The sequence below is a fragment of the Phocoena phocoena genome, chromosome 11, assembly GCF_963924675.1.
Source record: "Phocoena phocoena chromosome 11, mPhoPho1.1, whole genome shotgun sequence".
Taxonomy (NCBI): Eukaryota; Metazoa; Chordata; class Mammalia; order Artiodactyla; family Phocoenidae; genus Phocoena; species Phocoena phocoena.
In genome coordinates this window covers 73,033,641-73,056,348 of record NC_089229.1, presented here as the reverse complement: position 1 = coordinate 73,056,348, position 22,708 = coordinate 73,033,641, and the positions used below count along the sequence as shown (strand labels likewise).

General features: G+C 35.1%; 1 protein-coding gene across 2 annotated transcripts in view; it reads right to left on the bottom strand.

The window, feature by feature from the left end:
- KIF21A (kinesin family member 21A) overlaps positions 1-22,708 on the bottom strand; it is a 159,586-nt gene that overhangs the window by 28,931 nt on the left and 107,947 nt on the right. The window contains exons 13-24 of one of the 2 annotated variants that reach the window (XM_065887230.1): positions 21,002-21,092; positions 18,817-18,934; positions 18,263-18,451; positions 17,621-17,820; positions 16,400-16,507; positions 13,093-13,161; positions 12,783-12,997; positions 12,489-12,642; positions 6,471-6,665; positions 5,949-6,050; positions 5,119-5,284; positions 4,614-4,634 (exon numbers count right to left, since the gene is read on the bottom strand). In XM_065887230.1, coding sequence (XP_065743302.1) covers positions 4,614-4,634; positions 5,119-5,284; positions 5,949-6,050; positions 6,471-6,665; positions 12,489-12,642; positions 12,783-12,997; positions 13,093-13,161; positions 16,400-16,507; positions 17,621-17,820; positions 18,263-18,451; positions 18,817-18,934; positions 21,002-21,092 — 1,628 coding nt within the window. The remainder of the gene's footprint in view (positions 1-4,613; positions 4,635-5,118; positions 5,285-5,948; positions 6,051-6,470; positions 6,666-12,488; positions 12,643-12,782; positions 12,998-13,092; positions 13,162-16,399; positions 16,508-17,620; positions 17,821-18,262; positions 18,452-18,816; positions 18,935-21,001; positions 21,093-22,708) is intronic. The other variant, XM_065887231.1, reaches the window with a different exon arrangement.

Here is a 22,708-nt window from a genome sequence, read left to right as displayed (position 1 = left end):
TACATACCAGCATGCAGCTCATTCACATGTACATAAAGGACTAAAACTACGGGTTTCCATGCAACAGTTTTGTAGATAAATACAAACAAACCACTGCTATTTCAGAACAACTGTAGCACACTAATAAAAAGAGAGGAAAAAGCAAACATATAAAACTAGTAGGAAGTCAGTAAATAAAACAGCCACTGAAATTAAATTATTTAAAATGTCAGTGAGCCCCTAACACAGGTGCAAGTTTTCAAAACTTATACATTTTATTATAAAGCCATTCCACAAAGCTAAAGGCAATATTATCAACAATATATAGTTGGGGACTTCCCTCGTGGTCCAGTGGTAAAAAATCCACTTCCAATCCAGGGGATGTGGGTTCGATCCCTGTTCAGGCAACTAAGATCCCACATGCCGCAGGGCAACTAAGCCCTTGCGCCACAACTACCAAGCTCGCACGCCTCAACAAGAGAGCCCGCCTGCCGCAAACTATAGAGCTCATGTGCTCTGGAACCCATGCACCACAACTACAGAGCCCATGTGCCCTAGAGCCCGTGTGCCACAACTAGAGAGAAAAAGCCCATACACCACAACTAGAAAAGCCCAGGCACCGCAACTAGAGAGAAGCCCGAGCAGACCGTGCACCATAATGAAAAGATCACTTGTGCCTCAACAAAGATCCTGTGTGCTGCAACTAAGACCTGATGCAGCCAAAAAATTAAGGAAAATAAATAAATAAAATATTTAAAAATAATTATATATATGTCAGTGAAAAATATACAGTATTCATCTCCCTTTAACTTTTACATTTATATCATACAGGCGGATTATGCTCATAAGTCAACTAATTCCTTTCTCAGATGCTCCCGTTCTTCCTCACTGTTTAGCAGACACTTCGATAGAAATTCAGTAATACTTGATAGCATTATCTAAAATGGAGCCCATCTAGGACCCACACAAAGGGAGTTTACTTTCCGAAATGAGCAAAATGGTGGTCTTGAAGGCAATGTGTATCTCAAAGCCCACGCTTGCAGGCTGGAGGATGTGCTTCAAAGAAAGGATAATTGAGTGCTAAGGTGACTGAATTAGTCAATAACATAGAAAATGTAAAGAAATGACAAATCTAGTCTTTATTTTTCCATGTATAAAAGCAGGCTAAGATTGACTAGTAATTTTCTTGTAGGGAGTGATGAAACAAGTTAGTATATTAAACACCATATGAGTGCTCAGTAAAAGCTACTTAGCTCCTGCATATGCATATATGCCTTATTTAGAGATAATTACAGTTTGACATAACCAACCTAGCCAGAGGATACAACCCTCCACCCAGACATTCACCAAATTAGACACCTCTTCAGGACTGAGCTTTGTCTGTAGCACTACAGCCATCTGGGCAGCAGGACATGCCATCACCTCACTGCTCTACTCTCAACTCTAAGAACATAATTCCAGGCCAACACCAGCTTCTCTTCTCATCACTGAGCATTAAAGCTAAAAGCAGAGACTTAAAACTGCAAAATGCTTTAAAGTTCATACATATTGGTACACAGCTGCATAATCTCACATCACTAGAAGTTAACCAAACAGTTACTATTAAAGTCTTTTTTAAAGTTTATATAGGTATATGGATATGTATATATGTATGTATATGTGTGTGTGTGTCTGTATATATATATATATATATATATGTAGTATATGGAAAAGAGTTAACATAGCAGCCCAGAGACTACTATCCTTAGAAAGGCCTCCTTGCAAGGTTGGACTTTGTCTGTCATCTGAAACTTGGCTCTCAAGAGTATCCCTAGTCATCAGTTAACTAGTTAGGAAGTTCATTATACCTAGAACATTTGTGCAAACAATATGGCTTATGCTGAGAACTCCTGCTTTCCTTCTGGAGTCTAAAATTCTCGTATATACTAGACAAAGCGTGCCTATGTGACTAGTTCCCAGTAAAAACCTCAGGTGCTGAGTGTCTAATGGACTTCCTTGGGTGTAAACTATGCACACATGTTGTTGCATTTTCATTCCAGGGGGAAAAGTGCATTCTGTGTGATGTTTCCTGGGATGTTTCCTGGGAGGGAGAGAGCATAAGGCAGCCTGGACATGGATTCCTCCTGACTCCATCTGAGTCTTTTTCCTTTACAATCTTGTTGTGTATCCTTCCTCTCATGAATCTTTGCCATGAATACAACTATATGCTGAGCCCCCTGAGTCTTCTAGCAAATCCCCAAACATAGGAAAAGATCTTAGGAACACCAACATAGGTAGGGAAAAAAGAAGGGGAAAATAAAGATGTTCTTCAAAGGCTACAACAATACAAGCCTATTAGCATGGAGTACCAGCCCTTGCTCCCCCTCTAGCCTTATATTCATCATCCTACACCACATACTTGTTGCTCCAGAGCACCAACCTGCTTGAAGTCCTCATTCATACAATATGTTGGCTAAATGTCCAACTTTTAACTTACTCCCTGCTCAGAGTGACTCTTCTGCCCAGCTCCTTTCCACCTTGTCTCTTGCCTGGCTAAGTCTTTTTCTTCATTTATGTTTCAGCTCAAATTTCACCCCCTCCAGAAGGCCTTCATCAACTCCTCCATTCTTGCTGGGTAGCCCCATTCTGTGTTCCCATAATTCCCTGTACATATCTCAATCTCTGCCCTGTCTGCAATGTATCATAATCTGTTCATGGTCTGTCACCCTCAGCAAGGTATCAAGTCCATGAGGGCAAGATTCTGTGTCTTATTTATCTTTGAATCCCAGCACCCAGCCCAAAGTTGAGATAAATTGAAACTAAATAAATATTTTTTAAAGCAATGAATAGAATATGACCGTCTAGTTTCTGTGTATTTAACTTCCATGTTTTTCTCCTTCCGTGCTTTTCTTCTAAGCACCTCTGGTCTAGATTATGGCCTTAGGGAAAATTTATGCCATGAGTCACAGGTTATATCTGCTGAAGTGTTTCCCCTCTCTGTTTTTCACCCTCCTTTAAGCTACAGATAATTAAAAGCTGTTTGAAAGCTGTGAAAAAGTAACAATACACATCAAATAGCAGTTTAATATTTTCTGCACAAAAGGACATCAAAGAGGGCATTGCATTTTTCTTCCAAGTTAAAAGAGATAATGGACTTAAATAAGAATTTACTTATTACTATAAATTGAGCCACTAAGATGAAGAAGAACAAAGAAAAGTCGGAGGAGGAGGAGGGGGAGAAGAATAAGAGGAAGGAGGAGGAAGAGGAAGAGGAAAAGAAACATGCTTAATAACACATGGAATGGCAAAAATTCTGATTATAATTCAGAAATTTGGGTAGCCTAACATGGTTCCTTAATATAACCAATCCTTTTTCTACCTGTCTTTGTTATAGCTTGAGCAGGATAAAAGTTGTAGCCTGTTCATATCTGTATTATGGAATTGATCTCAAGGAAATACTATTTTGAGATTTAACACACAGGGTAAACGCCTAAAAAAATCAAACAGGGCTTCCCTGGTGGCGCAGTGGTTGAGAGTCCGCCTGCCAATGCAGGGGACATAGGTTCGTGCCCTGGTATGGGAAGATCCCACATGCCGCAAAGTGGCTAGGCCCGTGAGCCATGACCGCTGAGCCTGCGTGTCCGGAGCCTGTGCTCCACAACGGGAGAGGCCACAACAGTGAGAGGCCCGCGTACTGGGAAAAAAAAAAAAAATCAAATAGCTCATGTATTTTATTTGCATCGTTTAAAATAAATTCAGATTCATAGGTTATGTTTATTTTAATAACCCAGAGAGGAAATTACATTTAATCTTTCAGTTACATTCCTCTCCATCAAGTATTAGAAAATTTTGACAGCTGCGTGATTAGAAAAAAGTTAAGATCAGATTTTGAAATAATTTTAAATAAAAACTGGTCCAAAATAATCATTCACAAAAATTGCAAGTAATAAAATTACACTGATGCTTCTGATCCTTCATGTATATAACCACTATACACCACTATATATAACCACTATACACCACTCATGAGTGGGTGTAGTTCACATGAATGTTGTATTGGCAAGGGAAAATGTCAAAAATCTCAATACTCAGTGATATCTAAAGCTCTAACTTGAAAATATTATAAATAATGTTTTAATCTGTTCATTAAAATCCTTTGGATAGTTTTATTCAAGTTACAATATTAAAATATACATGGCTTAAGTTTATAAAACTTAAGAACAACTGAGAATCTAGCAAATATAAACCAAAGACAAATATATATAAAAGATAAATAACACAGAAAGTTATTTATGAGAGTAAAACAACAGATTCAAGTTAACAGATAGATTTAAAAATTAAAAAGGAATATATGTTCCATTTTTTCCTACAAGAAAGAGGGGCTTATGAAACTGGAACCAAATCTGGAGTTCAAATAATAAAATAGAAAAATAAACATACTTCTTTAAACATCTAAGAACTTAAAAATCAGGAAATGTGTAAGAAAGACAAAAGACTTAGTATGTTTGTGGTCACAGATACATTTCATAAAAGATCATGCAAAAACCAGCTTGCTGCCAATAAAAATTTTTAAATAAGATGTACCACAATTAGTGTACATGAACAATTAGTAATTCATGCAGCTGTAGGGTACACAGAAAGCTAAACATACTTACCTAATGGTATGCTATCTAGATCTGTGTAAATAACAGCAAAAAGGAAACAAAAAGCAATACTCCAATCAAAACAAATCCAATGTTAAGAACTCTCATATAAAACAAGATTATGTATCATTTATAAGATATGTAGAATAGATGCCATAGCAAACACTTATAAATTTATTTTTTAAGGCAGTTAGATATGTAAAGTAATGAAACTTGGTTAATACTTTAAATAATTTAAACAACCAATTCAGAAGCATGGTTGATCTTATTTATTCATAAAAACTAATTACTTAATAATGCTAAGTAAGCCTTTTTAAGTTGCTAATCATTTCTTGCAATGACAATAATTACATCCCCCAAAATTTATACATGCAAATTAAAGTAGGGATAATTATCAAAAGCATAAGTAAATATAGCATCTATTCAGTCAAGCTATAGGGAAAAAAGGTAGCGTATAGCATACTCAAAGAGCAAAGTTACCATGCAATTTATTTAACTAAAATTTAATCCAAATTACCTTGTAAAGCATGACCTAGTAAAGCATCTAGCTCAGGATTTAATTCTGCTTTCTCTTTCAACATATGAAATAAGAGCTGGTTTTGTGTAGCACTGGTTATTTCAGTTTGTTTAAGCCGACCTTCAAGTACTTTAATTTGAGCCTCTTTCTGGGCAGCCTGAAGACCCTATAACAACACCCCCCCACAAAAAAAATTTATCTTAGATCATACAAAACAGAATCTACCACACAAAGATCTGTATCAAATAACAAATGCATATGATGTATGGACTTTGACATTAAATAGATCTCGATTCATCCCAGCTTCTGCACTTGCAAGCTCGTTGACCCTAAGCAAGTTACCTTATCTTCCCGATTCTCAGTTTCCAAATATTCAAATGATATGAATGATTCTTACTTCCTTCCACATTGTGAGGATTAAGTGAGAGAACAAACCATTAAAGGTCTAGCACAGTCTCAACGTGGGAAAAAAGGTGAGTCAGAAATTATCACCTTTAACATTTAGGCAGAAGTTTCTGAAGATAAGGAGAGTGCAGCTGCATTTTTTCCTTTCTGATTTTTTTTGAGCACCCTAAGAGATTTTTCTTTTAACTTTTCCTTTGTTAAAGTGAAAAAGAAATTATTCTTTAAGTTGTTTACCTGTTCTAATACACAAGCACAATAGATGAGAAGCTAATGGAATTGATGTAAATACTGCTGAGTTTTCTTAACTCTAAGGAAAAGAACATTCCTCCTTATTACAAAGGAAAGGGTCAATAGAGAAAGATAAGCAAAATTGCAATGAATTAACCAAAGCTTAGGTTTTCAATAATAGTGTAGTTAGAACTTACCTTATTGATGCCCATTGACAGGAAGTGATCTAGCAGGTATCTGGCTTCTGTAAGTGTACAAGCATTAATGACTGCAGTGACATCCAACGTTTCTCCTTCTTCCTACATCAAACCAACATATGATGTATCATTACCTTGACCTGAATGTATTTAACAGAAGACAAAGCCATTGTTTCATGCATTTATTTGATATCATTGGATTAGCTAATGTGACTCCACAGAAAAGTATAAAATATGATCCCTACTCCAAGAAACATATGGTCTAGTTTAAAAGACAAGACAGTTGAGCAGTTAAGAACTCAAGGTTGATTAATACATTATATATGCCTTGTGTAAACAATAATAATATCACAAAATAGGCACAGAAATGGAAAGCAGGCAGGGAGTGGTATACATGCAAAACCTAAGAATCACATTAAATCATAGACAGAAAATCCCTTCATATAAAAATTCAAAGTGTTTTTAATGACAAAAACTACAAAAATACTTATTAAGTCATTAAACATCTTTTTAGTTACAAACCTTTGCTTCTTCCATCTGCATGATGTTGGCTTGACAATCAGAAATACTGTCATTGATATAATCTATATTAGCAGTTAATGACTCCATCTCCTCATTGATGGTAACCACATTTTTATCTCCCTCTCCATTTTCCTTGACTATCTTTTCCCTTCTTTTTGAAAGCTTCTCTCGTCTTTTTGTGAGTTCTTCCCTTTGCTATTGAGAAAACAGATTTGATTTTAAGAAATTATTTTCATCTAGGACCTTGAGAACATTATGCCAAATGAAATGAGTTAACAGAAGGGCAAATACTGCAGGATTCCACTTATATGAGGCAACTAAAATAGTCACACTTGTAGAAGCAGTAAATAGAATGGTGGCTACCAAGGGATGGGGGGAGGAGGAAATGGGGATCTGCTGTTTAGTGGATATAAAGTTTCAGTTATGCAAGAGGAATAAGTTATAGAACTCTTCTTTACAACATTGTGCTTATAGCTAACAACACTGTGCTGTACATTTAAAAATGTGTTAAGAGGGTAGCTCTCATGGTACCTGATCTTACCACAATTAAAAAAAAAGAAATGGAGATAGCTTCAACCACCAGAGGGCAGACAGCAGAAGCAACAAGAACTACAATCCTGCAGCCTGTGGAACAAAAATCACATTCACAGAAAGATAGAGAAGATGAAAAGCAGAGGGCTATGTACCAGATGAAGGAACAAGATAAAACCGCAGAAAAACAACTAAATGAAGTGGAGATAGGCAACCTTCCACAAAAAGAATTCAGAATGATAGTGAAGATGATGCAGGACCTCTGAAAAAGAATGGAGGCAAAGATTGAGAAGATGCAAGAAATGTTTAACAAAGACCTAGAAGAATTAAAGAACAAACAAACAGATGAACAATACAATAACTGGAATGAAAATTAAACTAGAAGGAATCAATAGCAGAATAATTGAAGCAGAAGAACAGATAAGTGACCTGGAAGACAGAATGGTGGAATTCACTGCTGAGGAACAGAATAAAGAAAAAGAATGAAAAGAAATGAAGACAGCCTAAGAGACCTCTGGGACAACATTAAACGCAAGAACATTCGCATTATAGGGATCCCAGAAGAAGAAGAGAGAGCAAAAGGACCCGAGAAAATATTTGAAGAGATTATAGTAGAAAACTTCCCTAACATGGGAAAGGAAATAGCTACCCAAGTCCAGGTGCACAGAGAGTCCCATACAGGATAAACCCAAGGATAAACACGCTGAGACACATAGTAATCAAATTGGCAAAAATTGAAGACAAAGAAAAAGTATTGAAAGGCAGCAAGGGAAAACCAACCAATAACATACAAGGGAACTCCCATAAGGTTAACAGCTGACTTCTTAGCAGAAACTGCAAGCAAGAAGGGGGTGGCATGATATACTTAAAGTGATGAAAGGGAAGAACCTACAACCAAGATTACTCTACCACAAGGATCTCATTCAGATTCGATGGAGAAATCAAAAGCTTTACAGAGAAGCAAAAGCCAGGAGAATTCAGCACCACAAAACCAGCTCTACCACAAATGAAAAAGGAACTTCTCTAAGTGGGAAAGACAAGACAAGAAAAGGACCTACAAAAACAAACCCAAAACAATTAAGAAAATGGGAATAGAAACATACATATCGATAATTACCTTAAACGTGAATGGATTAAATGCTCCAACCAAAAGACACAGCCTTGCTGAATGGATACAAAAACAAGACCTATATGTATGCTGTCTACAAGAGACCCACTTCAGATCTAGGGACACATACAGACTGAAAGTGAGGGGATGGAAAAAGATATTCCAAGCAAATGGAAATAAAAAGAAAGCTGGAGTAGCAATATTCATATCAGATAAAATAGACTTTAAAATAAACAATGTTACAAGAGACAAGGAAGGACACTACATAATGATCAAGGGATCAATCCAAGAAGAAGATATAACAATTATAAACATATATGCACCCAACATAGGAGCACCAGAATACATAAGGCAACTGCTAAGAGCTATAAAAGAGGAAATCGACAGTAACACAGTAATAGTGGGGGACTTTAACACCTCACTTCCACCAATGGACAGATCATCCAAAATGAAAACAAATAAGGAAACAGAAGCTTTAAATTACACAATAGACCAGATAGATTTAATTGATATTTATAGGACATTCCATACAAAAACAGCAGATTACACTTTCTTCTCAAGTGCGCACAGAACATTCTCCAGGATTGATCACATCTTGGGTCACAAATCAAGCCTCAGTAAATTTAAGAAAATTGAAATCATATCAAGCATCTTTTCTGACCACAACACTATAAGACTAGAAATGAATTACAGGGAAAAAAAAGTAAAAAACACAAACACATGGAGGCTAAACAATACATTACTAAATAACCAAGAGATCACTGAAGAAATCAAAGAGGAAATCAAAAAATACCTAGAGACAAATGACAATGAACACACAACAATCCAAAACTGATGGGATGCAGCAAAAGCAGTTCTAAGAGGGAAGTTTATAGCTATAGAAAGCCTACCTCAAGAAACAAGAAAAATCTCAAGTAAGCAATCTAACCTTACACATAAAGGAACTAGAGCAAAAAGAACAAACAAAACACAAAGTTAGCAGAAGGAAAGAAATCATAAAGATCAGAGCAGAAATCAATGAAATAGAAACAAAGAAAACAATAGCAAAGATCAATAAAACTAAAAGCTGGTTCTTTGAGAAGATAAACAAAATTGATAAACCATTAGCCAGACTCATCAAGAAAAAGAGGGAGATGACTCAAATCAATAAAATTAGAAATGAAAAAGGAGAAGTTACAACAGACACCACAGAAATACAAAGCATCATAAGAGACTACTACAAGCAACTCTATGCCAATAAAATGGACAACCTGGAAAAAATGGACAAATTCTTAGAAAGGTATAACCTTCCAAGACTGAACCAGGAAGAAATAGAAAATATGAACAGACCAATCACAACTAATGAAATTGAAACTGTGATTAAAAACCTTCCAACAGACAAAAGTCCAGGACAGATGGCTTCACAGGTGAATTCTATCAAACATTTAGAGAAGAGCTAACACCCATCCTTCTAAACTCTTCCAAAAAATTGCAGAGGAAGGAACACTCCCAAACTCATTCTATGAGGCCACCATCACCCTGATACCAAAACCAAACAAAGATACTACAAAAAAAGAAAATTACAGACCAATATCACTGATGAATATAGATGCAAAAATCCTCAAGAAAATACTTGCAAACAGAATCCAACAACACATTAAAAGGATCATACACCATGATCAAGTGGGATTTATCCCAGGGATGCAAGGATTCTTCAGTATACGCAAATCAATCAATGTGATACACCATATTAACAAATTGAAGAAGAAAAACCATATGATCATCTCAATAGATGCAGAAAAAAGCTTTTGACAAAATTCAACACCCATTTATGATAAAAACTCTTCAGAAAGTGGGCATAGAGGGAACCTATCTCAACATAATAAAGGCCATATACGAGAAACCAACAGCAAATATCATTCTCAATGGTGAAAAACTGAAAGCATTTCCTCTAAGATCAGGAACATGACAAGGATGTCCACTCTCACCACTATTATTCAACATAGTTTTGCAAGTCCTAGCCACAGCAATCGGAGAAAAGAAATAAAAGGAATACAAATTGGAAAAGAAGAAGTAAAACTGTCACTGTTTGCAGATGACAAGATACTATACATACAGAATCCTAAAAATGCCACCAGAAAACTCCTAGAGCTAATCAATGAATTTGGTAAAGTTGTAGGATACAAAATTAATGCACAGAAATCTCTTCCATTCCTAAACACTAATGATGAAAAATCTGAAAGAGAAATTAAGGAAACAATCCCATTTACCACTGCAACAAAAAGAATGAAATACCTAGGAATATACCTCCCTAGGGAGACAAGAGACCTGTATGCAGAAAACTATAAGACACTGATGAAAGAAATTAAAGATGATACCAACAGATGGAGAGATATACCATGTTCTTGGATTGGAAGAATCAATATTGTGAAAATGACTATACTACCCAAAGCAATCTATAGATTCAATGCAATCCCTATCAAATTACCACTGGCATTTTTTACAGAACTAGAACAAAAAATCTTAAAACTTGTATGGAGACACAAAAGACCCCGAAGAGCCAAAGCAGTCTTGAGGGGAAAATAACGGAGCGGGAAGAATCAGACTCCCTGACTTCAGACTATACTACAAAGCTACAGTGATCAAGACAAAATGGTAGTGGCACAAAAACAGAAACATAGATCAATGGAACAAGAGAGAAAGCCCAGAGACAAACCCACGAACCCATGGTCAACCAATCTATGACAAAGGAGGCAAGGATATAAAATGGAGAAAAGACAGTCTCTTCAATAAGTGGCACTGGGAAATCTGGACAGCTACATGTAAAAGAGTGAAATTAGAACACTCCCTCACACCATACACAAAAATAAACTCAAAGTGGATTTGAGACCTAAACGTAAGACTGAACACTATAAAACTCTTAGAGGAAAACATAGGAAAGAACACTCTTTGACATAAATCACAGCAACAACTTTTTTGATCCACCTCCTAGAGTAAAGGAAATAAAAACAAAAATAAACAAATGGGACCTAATGAAACTTAAAAGCTTTTGCACAGGGCTTCCCTGGTGGCGCAGTGGTTGTGAGTACGCCTACCAATGCAGGGGACACAGGTTCATGCCCCGGTCCGGGAAGATACCACATGCCGTGGAGCAGCTGGGCCCGTGAGCCATGGCTGCTGAGCCTGTGCATCCAGAGCCTGTGCTGTGCAACAGGAGAGGCCACAACAGTGAGAGGCCCGTGTAGCAAAAAAAAAAAAAAAAAAATAGGTTTTGCACAGCAAAGGAAACCATAAACAAGACGAAAAGACAACCCTTGGAATGGGAGAAAATATTTGCAAACAAATCAACAAAGGATTAATCTCCAAAATATATAAAGTGCTCATGCAGCTCAATATTAAAGAAACAAACAACCTAATCCAAAAATGGGCAGAAGACCTAAATAAACATTTCTCCAAAGAAGACATACAGATGGCCAAGAAGCACATGAAAAGCTGCTCAACATCACTAATTATTAGAGAAATGCAAATCAAAAGTACAATGAGGTATCACCTCACACCAGTTAGAATGGGCATCATCAGAAAATCTACAAACAACCAACGCTGGAGAGGGTGTGGAGAAAAGGGAATCCTCTTGCACTGTTGGTGTGAATGTAAATTGATACAGCCACTATGGAGAACAGTATGGAGGTTCCTTAAAAAACCAAAAATAGAATTACCATATGATCCAGCAATCCCACTACTGGGCATATACCCACAGAAAACCTTAATTCAAAAAGACACATGCACCCCAATGTTCATTGCAGCACTATTTACAATAGCCAGGTCATGGAAGCAACCTACATGCCCATCAACAGACGAATGGATAAAGAAGATGTGGTACATATATACAATGGAATATTACTCAGCCATAAAAAGTAACGAAATTGGGTCATTTGTTGAGACGTGGATGGATCTAGAGACTGTCATACAGAGTGAAGTAAGTCAGAAAGAGAAAAACAAATATCGTATATTAACACATGTATGTGGAACCCAGAAAAATGGTACAGATGAACCAGTTTGCAGGGCAGAAGCTGAGACACAGATGTAGAGAACAAACACATGGACACCAGCGGGGGAAAGCCAGAGGGTGGTTGGGGATGGTGGTGTGATGAATTGGGCGATTGTAGTTGACATGTATACACTGATATGTATAAAACTGATGACTAATAAGAACCTGCTCTATAAAAAAATAAATTAAAATAAAGAAAGAAATGGTATTCATCTATTCATATACAATGCAACCACCTCCCCCCACACACACACACAAAAACTTGGCAAGCATTCAATTTACCCAGGGAACAAATTTAGAAAACTAAAATTAACAGCTAAGGGAGAGCATATCTACTTTCTATTTTCCACACCTTGAGGAGCCTATTCATATCAGCCTCCATATTGGAAATAGTCATTTTCTGCATGATGATGTCTGTGACCCTGCGTTCAAGAAGCTGCCACTTCATGCGAGCTGTCTTAGAAGTAAACACTCTGCCTGTCAATCCTTTCCTCTGATATTTTTTTCTAGAATCATAAAAAGACAAACATAGTTACTTATGTGCTTATTTGATTATGTACTGCCAAATAATGAGCTGTTTTTCATTTAAGTCTAACATTCAGTAATGCAAAGATTATGTCAGGAGGAACAGAAGAATCATGTTGACCTGGTTCCATTTGTCGTGGGTGTTGGTAAAGCCTGGACTCTTGCCACAGGAATTCTCATTTTCTGCTGGGCTCCAGCCCTTGATGCATCTGTTTCTATGGTAGTTGCACTGGAACCTGTGTCCTGAACAGGGGTATCAGTTGAGCTCAGCTTCCGAGTGACTTTCCCAGCCACTTTATCTGACATGGGCCTTACTTGCCGACGAAGAGCTGTAACCTGAAAGAGCAATAGAGATTGACTCATGCTGTTAGTCTATAGAAATACAACATTTATCTCAAAGCCAGAATGTTTCCTCCAAATGGTCAACTTGCCTCTTCTGTTTTGCGACGAAGAACCACTTCTTGGTTTCTTTTTTGGGCTTCTAGAAGTCTAAGTTGATGCTATAAAATAATATTGAATAAGTTAAAATAGGAAACTGAAAGATATAATACTTCCTACTCCTGCATTAACATGTTTCCCCATTCCACTGGGAACTGTAAGGGTTCTTAGCAGTATCTGAGCTAACACTCAGCTTGTATCCATTACCACAGATATAGATATTTTATTTCAATAAACACAAGGGCATACTTATATAGTCATTTCTCTCTGAAAATAAAAACTTATCTCTGTGACACATACTTTTATTTAACAAACACTAATATAGGGCTTACTATATACAAATACTTTTCTAAACGCTTTACAAATATTGTCTCATTTCATTTTTGCCGGACATTTTGTTTTGGTTGCTGGCTAAGGCGTGATCAGGAAGAAACACAGCTAAGAATATTTTCAACAGAGGCATCTTACAATATATACAGTAGCTATAAACTATTTTAAACATAGGGAGAATGTATATTAATTGTATTAGCACTTTATAGTAACTTTGGAAATGTTATTTCCAAATAACATTGGAAATAAATGTTTTATTGTTGGACAATAAAACAAACTGGCTACCAATTTGTTTTTTAGGTAGTCTATATGATAAAGACAATTAATTATTAATTATTTTAAGCCACTTTCTAGTGATATAATTTAGGAAATAATCTTGATCACAACAGTCTTGATCACAGATAGCCTTGATCACAAATGTCTCTTCTAGGACTTTAATTCTGTGATGTAACAAATAACTCTCCATGTCCTGTATCCCAAATTCAAAGAGATGATACATCTCAAGTTTATACACACTCTTATGTTATCAGATGGGAATTCTTTGAGAAAAAGAATCTATCTTATCACTGACATATCTTAATTGCCTACACAATAATAGACATAGAAGCAAAGTTAATAAACCTTTTTTAAATGAATGAACTATCAAAAACTAAAATTAACTATAGTTTTAAGCTTCTTACTACATTTAATTTCTTCATATTAAAAATGAAATCTCAAGCTCATTCATATTTTTTTGTATGATGTACATATTTGGTTCTCTAAGCGTTCAAAGTTGAATATTACAAGAAACAATATAGACAGGAGTTGAATATGCACACAAAGCAACAAATTAAAGGTAGGAGAACATCTGAAATGGTAGCTTTGTATGTGATTAGCCAGCCTCAGATCTTTATAATAGAAGAGAGACATCATATGTTGTGGATAAGATTCAAAAGTTCAATCCCAGGAGTTAACTGTTCAATATTGATCTCTCTATACATCATATGAATTAGTAATAAAGAAATAGGTAGCATACATTGTAAGGAAATTATTCCTGTTACCCAAAAGTTTTCATTAAAAACAAAATAAATAGGCCAATAGGCCAAAAGTCAAAACAACCTAAATGCCAGCCAATCGAGGAATGGATTAGGAAAATGTGCTCTATACATACAGCCATAAAAAGGAATGAACTACTGGGCTTCCCTGGTGGCGCAGTGGTTGAGAGTCCACCTGCCGATACAGGGGACGCAGGTTTGTGCCCCGGTCCGGGAAAATCCCACATGCCGCGGAGCGGCTGGGCCCGTGAGCCATGGCCGCTGAGCCTGCGCTCCGCAACGGGAGAGGCCACAACAGTGAGAGGCCCGCGTACCACAAAAAAAAAAAAAAAAAAAAAAAAAGGGAATGAACTACTGATACATGCTATAACATGGATGAACCTTGAAAACATGCTAAAATGAAAGAAGCCAGACACAAAAGGCTACATATTATATGATTCCATTTATATAAAATGTCTAGAATAAGCAAATCCATAGACAGAAAGTAGATTAGGAGCCAGGAAGGAATGGAGAGTGATTGCTAATGGGTATGGGGTTTCTTTTTGGAGCGATGAAAATGTTCTGGAATTAGAGTGGTGACTGTTGCACAAATTTGTGAATATACTAAAATCATGAATTTTATAGTTTAAAACAGTGAACTTTATGGCATATAAATTTTCTCAGTTTTTTTTAAAAAAGCAGATAAAAAGACTAGACAATATGTTAAAATGTGCTTCTACTCGATTTCAGTAGGAACGTATTGGTATAAACAGGATCTAAAATGCCCAGGAATTGAAAGTGATAAAATAGACTGATTATTAAAATACATTAATATCCTGGGAAAATAAATAAATACAGTCATAAATATGGGAGTCATCTGGCTAAAATATCTACTTTTCTATCTCATTGCTCACTCTTCTCTATTCCCTTAATTTCCTCTTTACCCCCCAAAGTAGATTTCTATTTTCTAAAATATCCTGTATGTTTATGTTTTCTTCAGGGAGAATTTAGAAAAAGTTGGTGAGAAAAAAAGAACAAGGGCTGAAACCTAACTGATATTGTGGAAAGGAAGGTGATGGCTTCTTTTTTTAAGAAAAAAATGTCATAAGAAATAACTATATTGCCAAAACTTTGGAAAGAAAAAAATCCAAACAACTATAACCTATAACCCTAATACAATCACATTTAGCATATTGATATGTATCCTTCAAATTTTTCCCTCATTGTAAACAAGCACGCATATATAAAATGTTACTTTACACTTAATGTGAAGTCATAGTCATTTTTCATTTTATTATGCAGTTTCCAAACCCTAATTTTTAATGGATGAATAACCACCTTTTAAATGGGATGAACCATAATTTATTTAACTGTTACCCTTACTGACACACATCTTAGTTGATTTTACAGCTTTCATTACTACAAATAACCCTAAAGTGAAGATTTTAACACACTGTAAAGTAATTTGTCTTAGTTTAAATTATTTACTTAGTCTGAGTTCATGGAAGCAGAATTCTTGGGTCAAAGAATATGAAAATTTTTATAGCCCTTAGTAAAGCCTCTTCTAGTGAAGCCTGGTTATTATTCCAGGAACATTAATAAAAATCTCTAGTGGAAGCTGCCTTTGGAATCATCTTAAAATTACTATCTTATATAATACTGCAACTATTTCCTTGGTCTCCCTAGAAATAACCAGTCATTATTTGCCATTTTCTTCTATCTGATCATCTAGGAAATACGCCTCCAATAAAATTTATAATAATATTATAGTGTTTTTCATAAACTTTTATATGGAATTACTATAATCCACATACTATAATAAATGTCAAATTATAAAATGCTTATTTACTGTCCTTAACCTGTATTTAATAAAGTTATCAAAATATTTCTTTCATTTATTGAACAATCTTTTTGATATACAATATTCTTACATAACTGAGAGTTAAAGTCCACTCACATCTCTTTTACGTTGATCCTTTTTCAATTGAGCAATCTCTCTGTTTCTTCTAGACTCTGTCAATCTGGCTTTTTCTTGTTCTTCTTTCATTTGTTTCATTAAGCGAACCTAAAATATTAGGTAAATACATCTATTGTGATTACCCTATCGCAATATTCATTAAATAAATCACATGTATGGAAAAATGTTCTTAGGATTCTGAATATTTAACAAGAAAAAAATGTGGAGTTTTGCTACACATTAAATGGTCAATTCTTATTTTTGTAAGATTAATATATTTATATTTCTAATACATTTCTAACATACTTCTATCAAACTGCTTAGTGTTCTATGCTTTTTATATTCAATGTCCAGCTGTTCTATAACTTGAATGATTTTTTGGTATCTAACTTATTATCAGTAGCTGTGTGACCTTTAACAAGTTACTTAACAACTCTAGACTGGTTTTCTCATCTATAAAATGGGGGTAATAGTTCTATGGGATTGGATTCCTCTGAGAATTCAATGAGTTAATACCTGCACTATGCTTATAACAGTGCCTGGCACATAGTAAGCACCTAGCTATTTTAGCTATTTTTGCTGTCATCAGCAACTACACAACATAATAATCTACTTCTTAAATCAATTCCACATTTCCTATTTTAAGGAAACAACATTGATTTTCATGCCAAAAGTTAAGAATAATCCGTTCCACCACAAAAACAGTAACAGATTAGAATTCACATACTCTCTCTGGTCAAGGGAAAAAAACTTGTACTTTTCTATGCATGGGAATGATAACCACCAAATTCAAGATAGTTGTTACCTCTCAGGGAAAAGAGAATATGATCAGGAAGAGATATATAGGAAGCTTTGTGCATATCGGCAATGCTTAATACCTTAAACTAGACAGTGGATATATTGTTCATTATGTTATTATCTGTGCTTTCTTGCATGTTTGAAATATTTTATACTTTTATTAAGTTTGTATAAGAGTTTTGTTTTGTTTTGTTTTTAAAGTCAGAGAAGCCCTGCTGACCACATGATTTTCAGCTACTCCAAAGAAAGACTTTGACTATGGATGACTATAGGAAACAACTTTTAACTGCCAAAAGGAAGTGCATCATTTCTACGACTGGTTACCTTTTATTGAATACAGGAAGAACCACAATAATTTTTTTTTGGTCCCAAAAGACACAAGCACCACCAACATCTACCGTTAATGGAAAATATAATCAATACCTTTGTTTTTTTCATTTCCATCACATCCTGCTGTAATTTCTTCAATTGCTTTTCATATTGGGACTGATTTTTAAGCAACCTTGCATGCTCTTTTTGAGCTGTCTGAAGTCTCTGCAGTTCTTTATTCATGGCTTGCAGTTTCTTTTCATATTCAGACCTAACTTTTTTTGCTTTTTCTTCTGAGTAAGATTCCACTGAGCCTAAATGACCAAAAAATATTTGTATTTGTTTGTGTGAGACACATATTTTTATTTCACAGATTTACAACTCATGACCTTAGACAAGAACTACCTCCTAAATACAAACCTCAGGAGGCCAGGATGCCTTTCAATCACTCTGCCTTTTAATATCTACTCTTATTTAACAATTATTGAAGTTTTTATCATTTTAATTTAAAAAAAGTACCCAGCATAAATCAAGGCATTAAAACAATTAGCCACAACTTTGGAAAAAAAATTATTAAATAGCCTAGACAGGTACCAGCATGAAAAAACAAAATAAACAGTAATATTTAACATAATGGGACAAATTAACATTTAATGTGACTTTTAATATTATTTTTTTCTTGTAAAGGAAGACAGGATAAAAATCTATTTTGACAATTTAGTTTGAACTTTAATTTGAATTAAATATAATTCTTACCTAAGTTTTGAAGCACCTGGTCTCTTTCAAGCTGAGTGTCCCGAATTTTATGTTGCAGCATCATTAGCTTCTCTTCATACTGCTTTTTCAGCGTCTGCAGTCTTTTCTGGCTGTTTTCTAGTTCATCAATCAGCTTTTGCTTGATTGCAATTTCACAAGTAATGTTTGCTAAGTCTGCCTGATAATTGGCTATTATAAAAGAGGAAAATAAAAATTTTGGGATAGGCCATAATAAGAGCATGAAAACCATCATCTGTATCCAAGTATTCACTTGGCAGCTGTAAGGAAAATATCCTGAATATACCAAAAATTAAAAAAGGGCAAAAAGATAGAGTGTTCACTTTGGTCAAGGACAAGAGATACTATTTGTAGCAAATAAGAATGGAAGTTACACAATGACTAAATCCAATAAGAGAAGAACATGAGCCTTGGAGGGCATATATAGGCCAGCAATTATAAAAGGTGCTTTCAAATGGAGAAGGTTAAGAGTTTTCTGCCATGTTTTAAACAAGTGCCCAAAATAAATTTTTGTCCTTGTACCAAAGGACAAGTACCTTTTTCATCTGACTCGGAATCTGATTCATCAGAGCTTTCACCCCCTTCAACATCATCTTCTTCCTCCTCCTCTTCCTCTTCCTCATCTTCATGATCACTCACTTCTTGACTTTCTTCCTAAAATGTGATTTGTGTCCATTAATAGCACAATATTGGCAAGGCAAACTGATTACCTCATTAAGGGAGACTGTGTGACAGAATTAGAACAAAAATTTTTACATTTTGTGTGGAAACAGAAAAGATCCCAAATAGCAAAAGCAATCTTGAGAAAGAAGAACGGAGCTGGAGGAAACAGGCTCCTGAACTTCAGACTACACTGCAAAGCTACAGTCATCAAAACAGTATGGTACTGGCACAAAAACAAAAATATAGATCAGTGGAACAGGATAGAAAGTCCAGAAATAAACCCACACACCTATGGCCACCTAATCTATGACAAAGGAGGCAAGAATATATGATGGAGAAAAGACAATCTCTTCAATAAGTGGTGCTGGGAAAACTGGACAGCTACATGTAAAAGAATGAAATTAGAACACTCCCTAACACCACGCACAAAAATAAACTCAAAATCGATTAAAGACCTAAATGTAAGGCCAGGTACTATAAAACTCTTAAGCAAAAATATAGGCAGAACACTCTTTGACATAAATCACAGCAAGCTCGCTTTTGATCTACCACCTAGGGTAATGAAAATAAAAACAAATATAAACAAACTTAAAAGCTTTTGCACGGCAAAGGAAACCATAAACAAAACAACAAGATAACCCTCAGAATGGGAGAAAATATTTGCAAATGAAGAAACTGACAAGGGATTAATCTCCAAAATATACAAACAGCTCATGCAGCTAAATATCAAAAATACAAACAATCCAATCAAAAAATGGGTGGAAGACCTAAATAGACATTTCACCAAAGAAGACATACAGATGGCAAACAAACATATGAAAAGATGTTCAACATCACTAATTATTAGAGAAAAGCAAGTCACCTCACACTGGTCAGAATGGCCATCATCAAAAAATCTACAAACAATAAATGCTGGAGAGGGTGTGGAGAAAAGGGAACCCTCCTACACTGTTGGTGGGAATATAAATTGATACAGCCACTACGGAGAACAGTATGGAGGTTCCTTAAAAAACTAAAACTAAAGCTACCACATGACCCAGCAATCCCACTCCTAGGCATCTTTCCATAGAAGACCAAAATTTGAAAGGATGCATGCACCCCAATGTCCATTTCAGTGCTATTTACAATAGCCAGGACATGGAAACAACCATAGAGTGAAGTAAGTCAGAAAGAGAAAAACAAATATCATATAATATCGTTTATATGTGGAATCTAGAAAAATGGTGCAGATGAACTTATTTGCAAAGCAGAAATAGTCACAGATGTAGAGAACAAACTTATGGTTACCAAGGAGGAAAGGGGCGAGGTGGGATGAATTGGGAGATTGGGATTAACATATATACACTTATGTATAAAATAGATAACTAATGAGAACCTACTGTATAGCACAGGGAACTCTACCAATGATCTATGTTGACCTAAATGGAAAGGAAATCTAAAAAAGAGTGGATGTATATGTATACATATAACTGATTCACTTTGCTGTACAGCAGAAACTAACACAACATTGTAAAGCAACTATACTCATTTAAAAAATAAACAATAAAAAACAAAGAACCAGAATCAGAGTTAGAATTTTTCTTCCTCCCTCAATATTATGAAGTGTGCCTAGCCATATGAATTAATTTTGCCCCAGCTTCTATTATGGTGCTTTATATTTAATATGCACAATATAGTCTCAATGAATAAATACAAAAAAAAAAGAGAGACTGTGAGTATAAAGTACAAGAGCACAAAAATTTCACTTTTCATAAGTTAAAAATATTAATCCACAATTTTAAGGTTATTTTACAATAATTCTGTCTTAAATCAAAGAGTACTTCATCTCTCTTAGTATTCTATCACCCCATACACAATGCTTTCACAGTGCACAAGACTGTGAGTTGCTAATATTTAATAGCTCACATTTCTGAAGAAAAGAAGTCCTCAAGGACACAATTTAAAATGGATGTATGATAACTGATTCTCTTTTCTACATATAAGTTAGTACAGTTATCAGCAACCAAGAACAACCTAATCCAGGGACTCAAAATTACAAGTTTATTCTCTCATACTTACAACTTCTAATTCATTGCTTTCTCTTTCTGAAATACCCTTTTCTTCTTTCTTCTCTTGGTCAGTGTCTGTATTATCCTCTTTACCAGCCACACTAAAAAAAAAAAGAAGCAAAAGTGTATGATGCTAAAGTAGAGAGGAAAATTGTTCACTTTTTTTCTCCCAGATTTTTAAAAACCATCAATTATTTTTGAAAACAAACTAGAAGAGTTCATCATTTAACTCAGCAAAGTTATCATGTCTGATGCTTCAGAGGAAAATTGAAACTGCCATTCAACTCATAGTACAGTGATTTATATCAATGGAGAAAATCTTATTTTCTAGAAACACTGAGGAATAGATTATACCCTGAAGCATGACACCTGATGAGACAGCTAAGAACTAGTCACCATAACATTCAATCAACTAGAATGTAGGCAAATTAAATTTTATGGAAGTAAAAAATATTTTTGTTTTCTCATCTAAATATATAAATTTTTCTCATCTTAATACAAAGATATAGAAACTGCATTTTTTATTAATGTCCTAATACATTTAAGAATAAATTTAAAGATCAGAATACATCTGCCCACAGTAAGTTTGTCTATACCAGCTGCATCCACCACAGTGTTCAGGTCTCCCCTGGTAATAGAATAGTACAGGTTCTTTTCTCCTAGGTCATACCTGTAGCACAGGGCTATTTCTCATAATGTTCTCACAGAAATAGGTCTCTGCACATCAGAACTGTCTGAAGTTCTGCCTGACCCCTGATTGAATAGGAAAGTCCAGGATCTGCCACAAGATTCACCATACAAATAAAAGCTTCCTCTTCAGGTATCAGTAAAGCAGCCCTAACTATTAATATATACTAATGTCACATAATGTTATAGCTAAACTAATTGCTTCAGCCCTTGTGGCCATGAGAAAAAGAAGACTCTATAGTGAGCAAAGTTTTTACATAGTTAAATCACTCTGACCCTTCAGGGTTTGGCAACCACCATCAATTATGCACAGAAGTTACACTTCTGTTCATTAGACTCCTACATTTTATCCTAAATAATATTAAGAAAGTGAATTTTAAATGAATTTACATATGAAAATTTTCTTCTTGTGCTATAGTTAACTTTTTAAATCATTAAGAATACTTGAATAAAGCAATATTATCCAAATAAAATTCTTCTAGAAAGAGCTTAAAATTTTTATCAGAATAACTTTATAACAGTTATCATTTCTTTCAGATATTCTGCTACATTAAATAATTGCCCTAATACATGGACTTATTTTTAGCTTCTAGGCTAAAAAATTAATCTCATTTAGGTACTGGTATTATTATTAAACTCTAATGTTTAACTGTAGGTCCCAATTCTCAAAGACATTTTTGAACTCAGAAGAAGATGAACACAAATACTTTTCCTTTGTAAGCACTTTTCAGAGTTCTTAATTTATGTTTATTTAGGTAGTTAGTTCTGTAATTTCTGTCTTCCCCACTAGACTGTAAGTCTCATGAAGGAAGGGATCATGTCTGTCTGGCTCAGCATTACATGCCCAGTACCCAAGGGATGTGCATAATAAATGTGCATGAAGTATTTGCTAAATATATTAATCTCTATGATTGTGCATGAGCACCTCTGTTTGGAACCTCTGCCTATGTGTCTCACACACTAATTATGTTGGAGTAGAATAGTACAAATTGAAAGATGCATAAAGATGCATGGAAGACAGCATATCTCT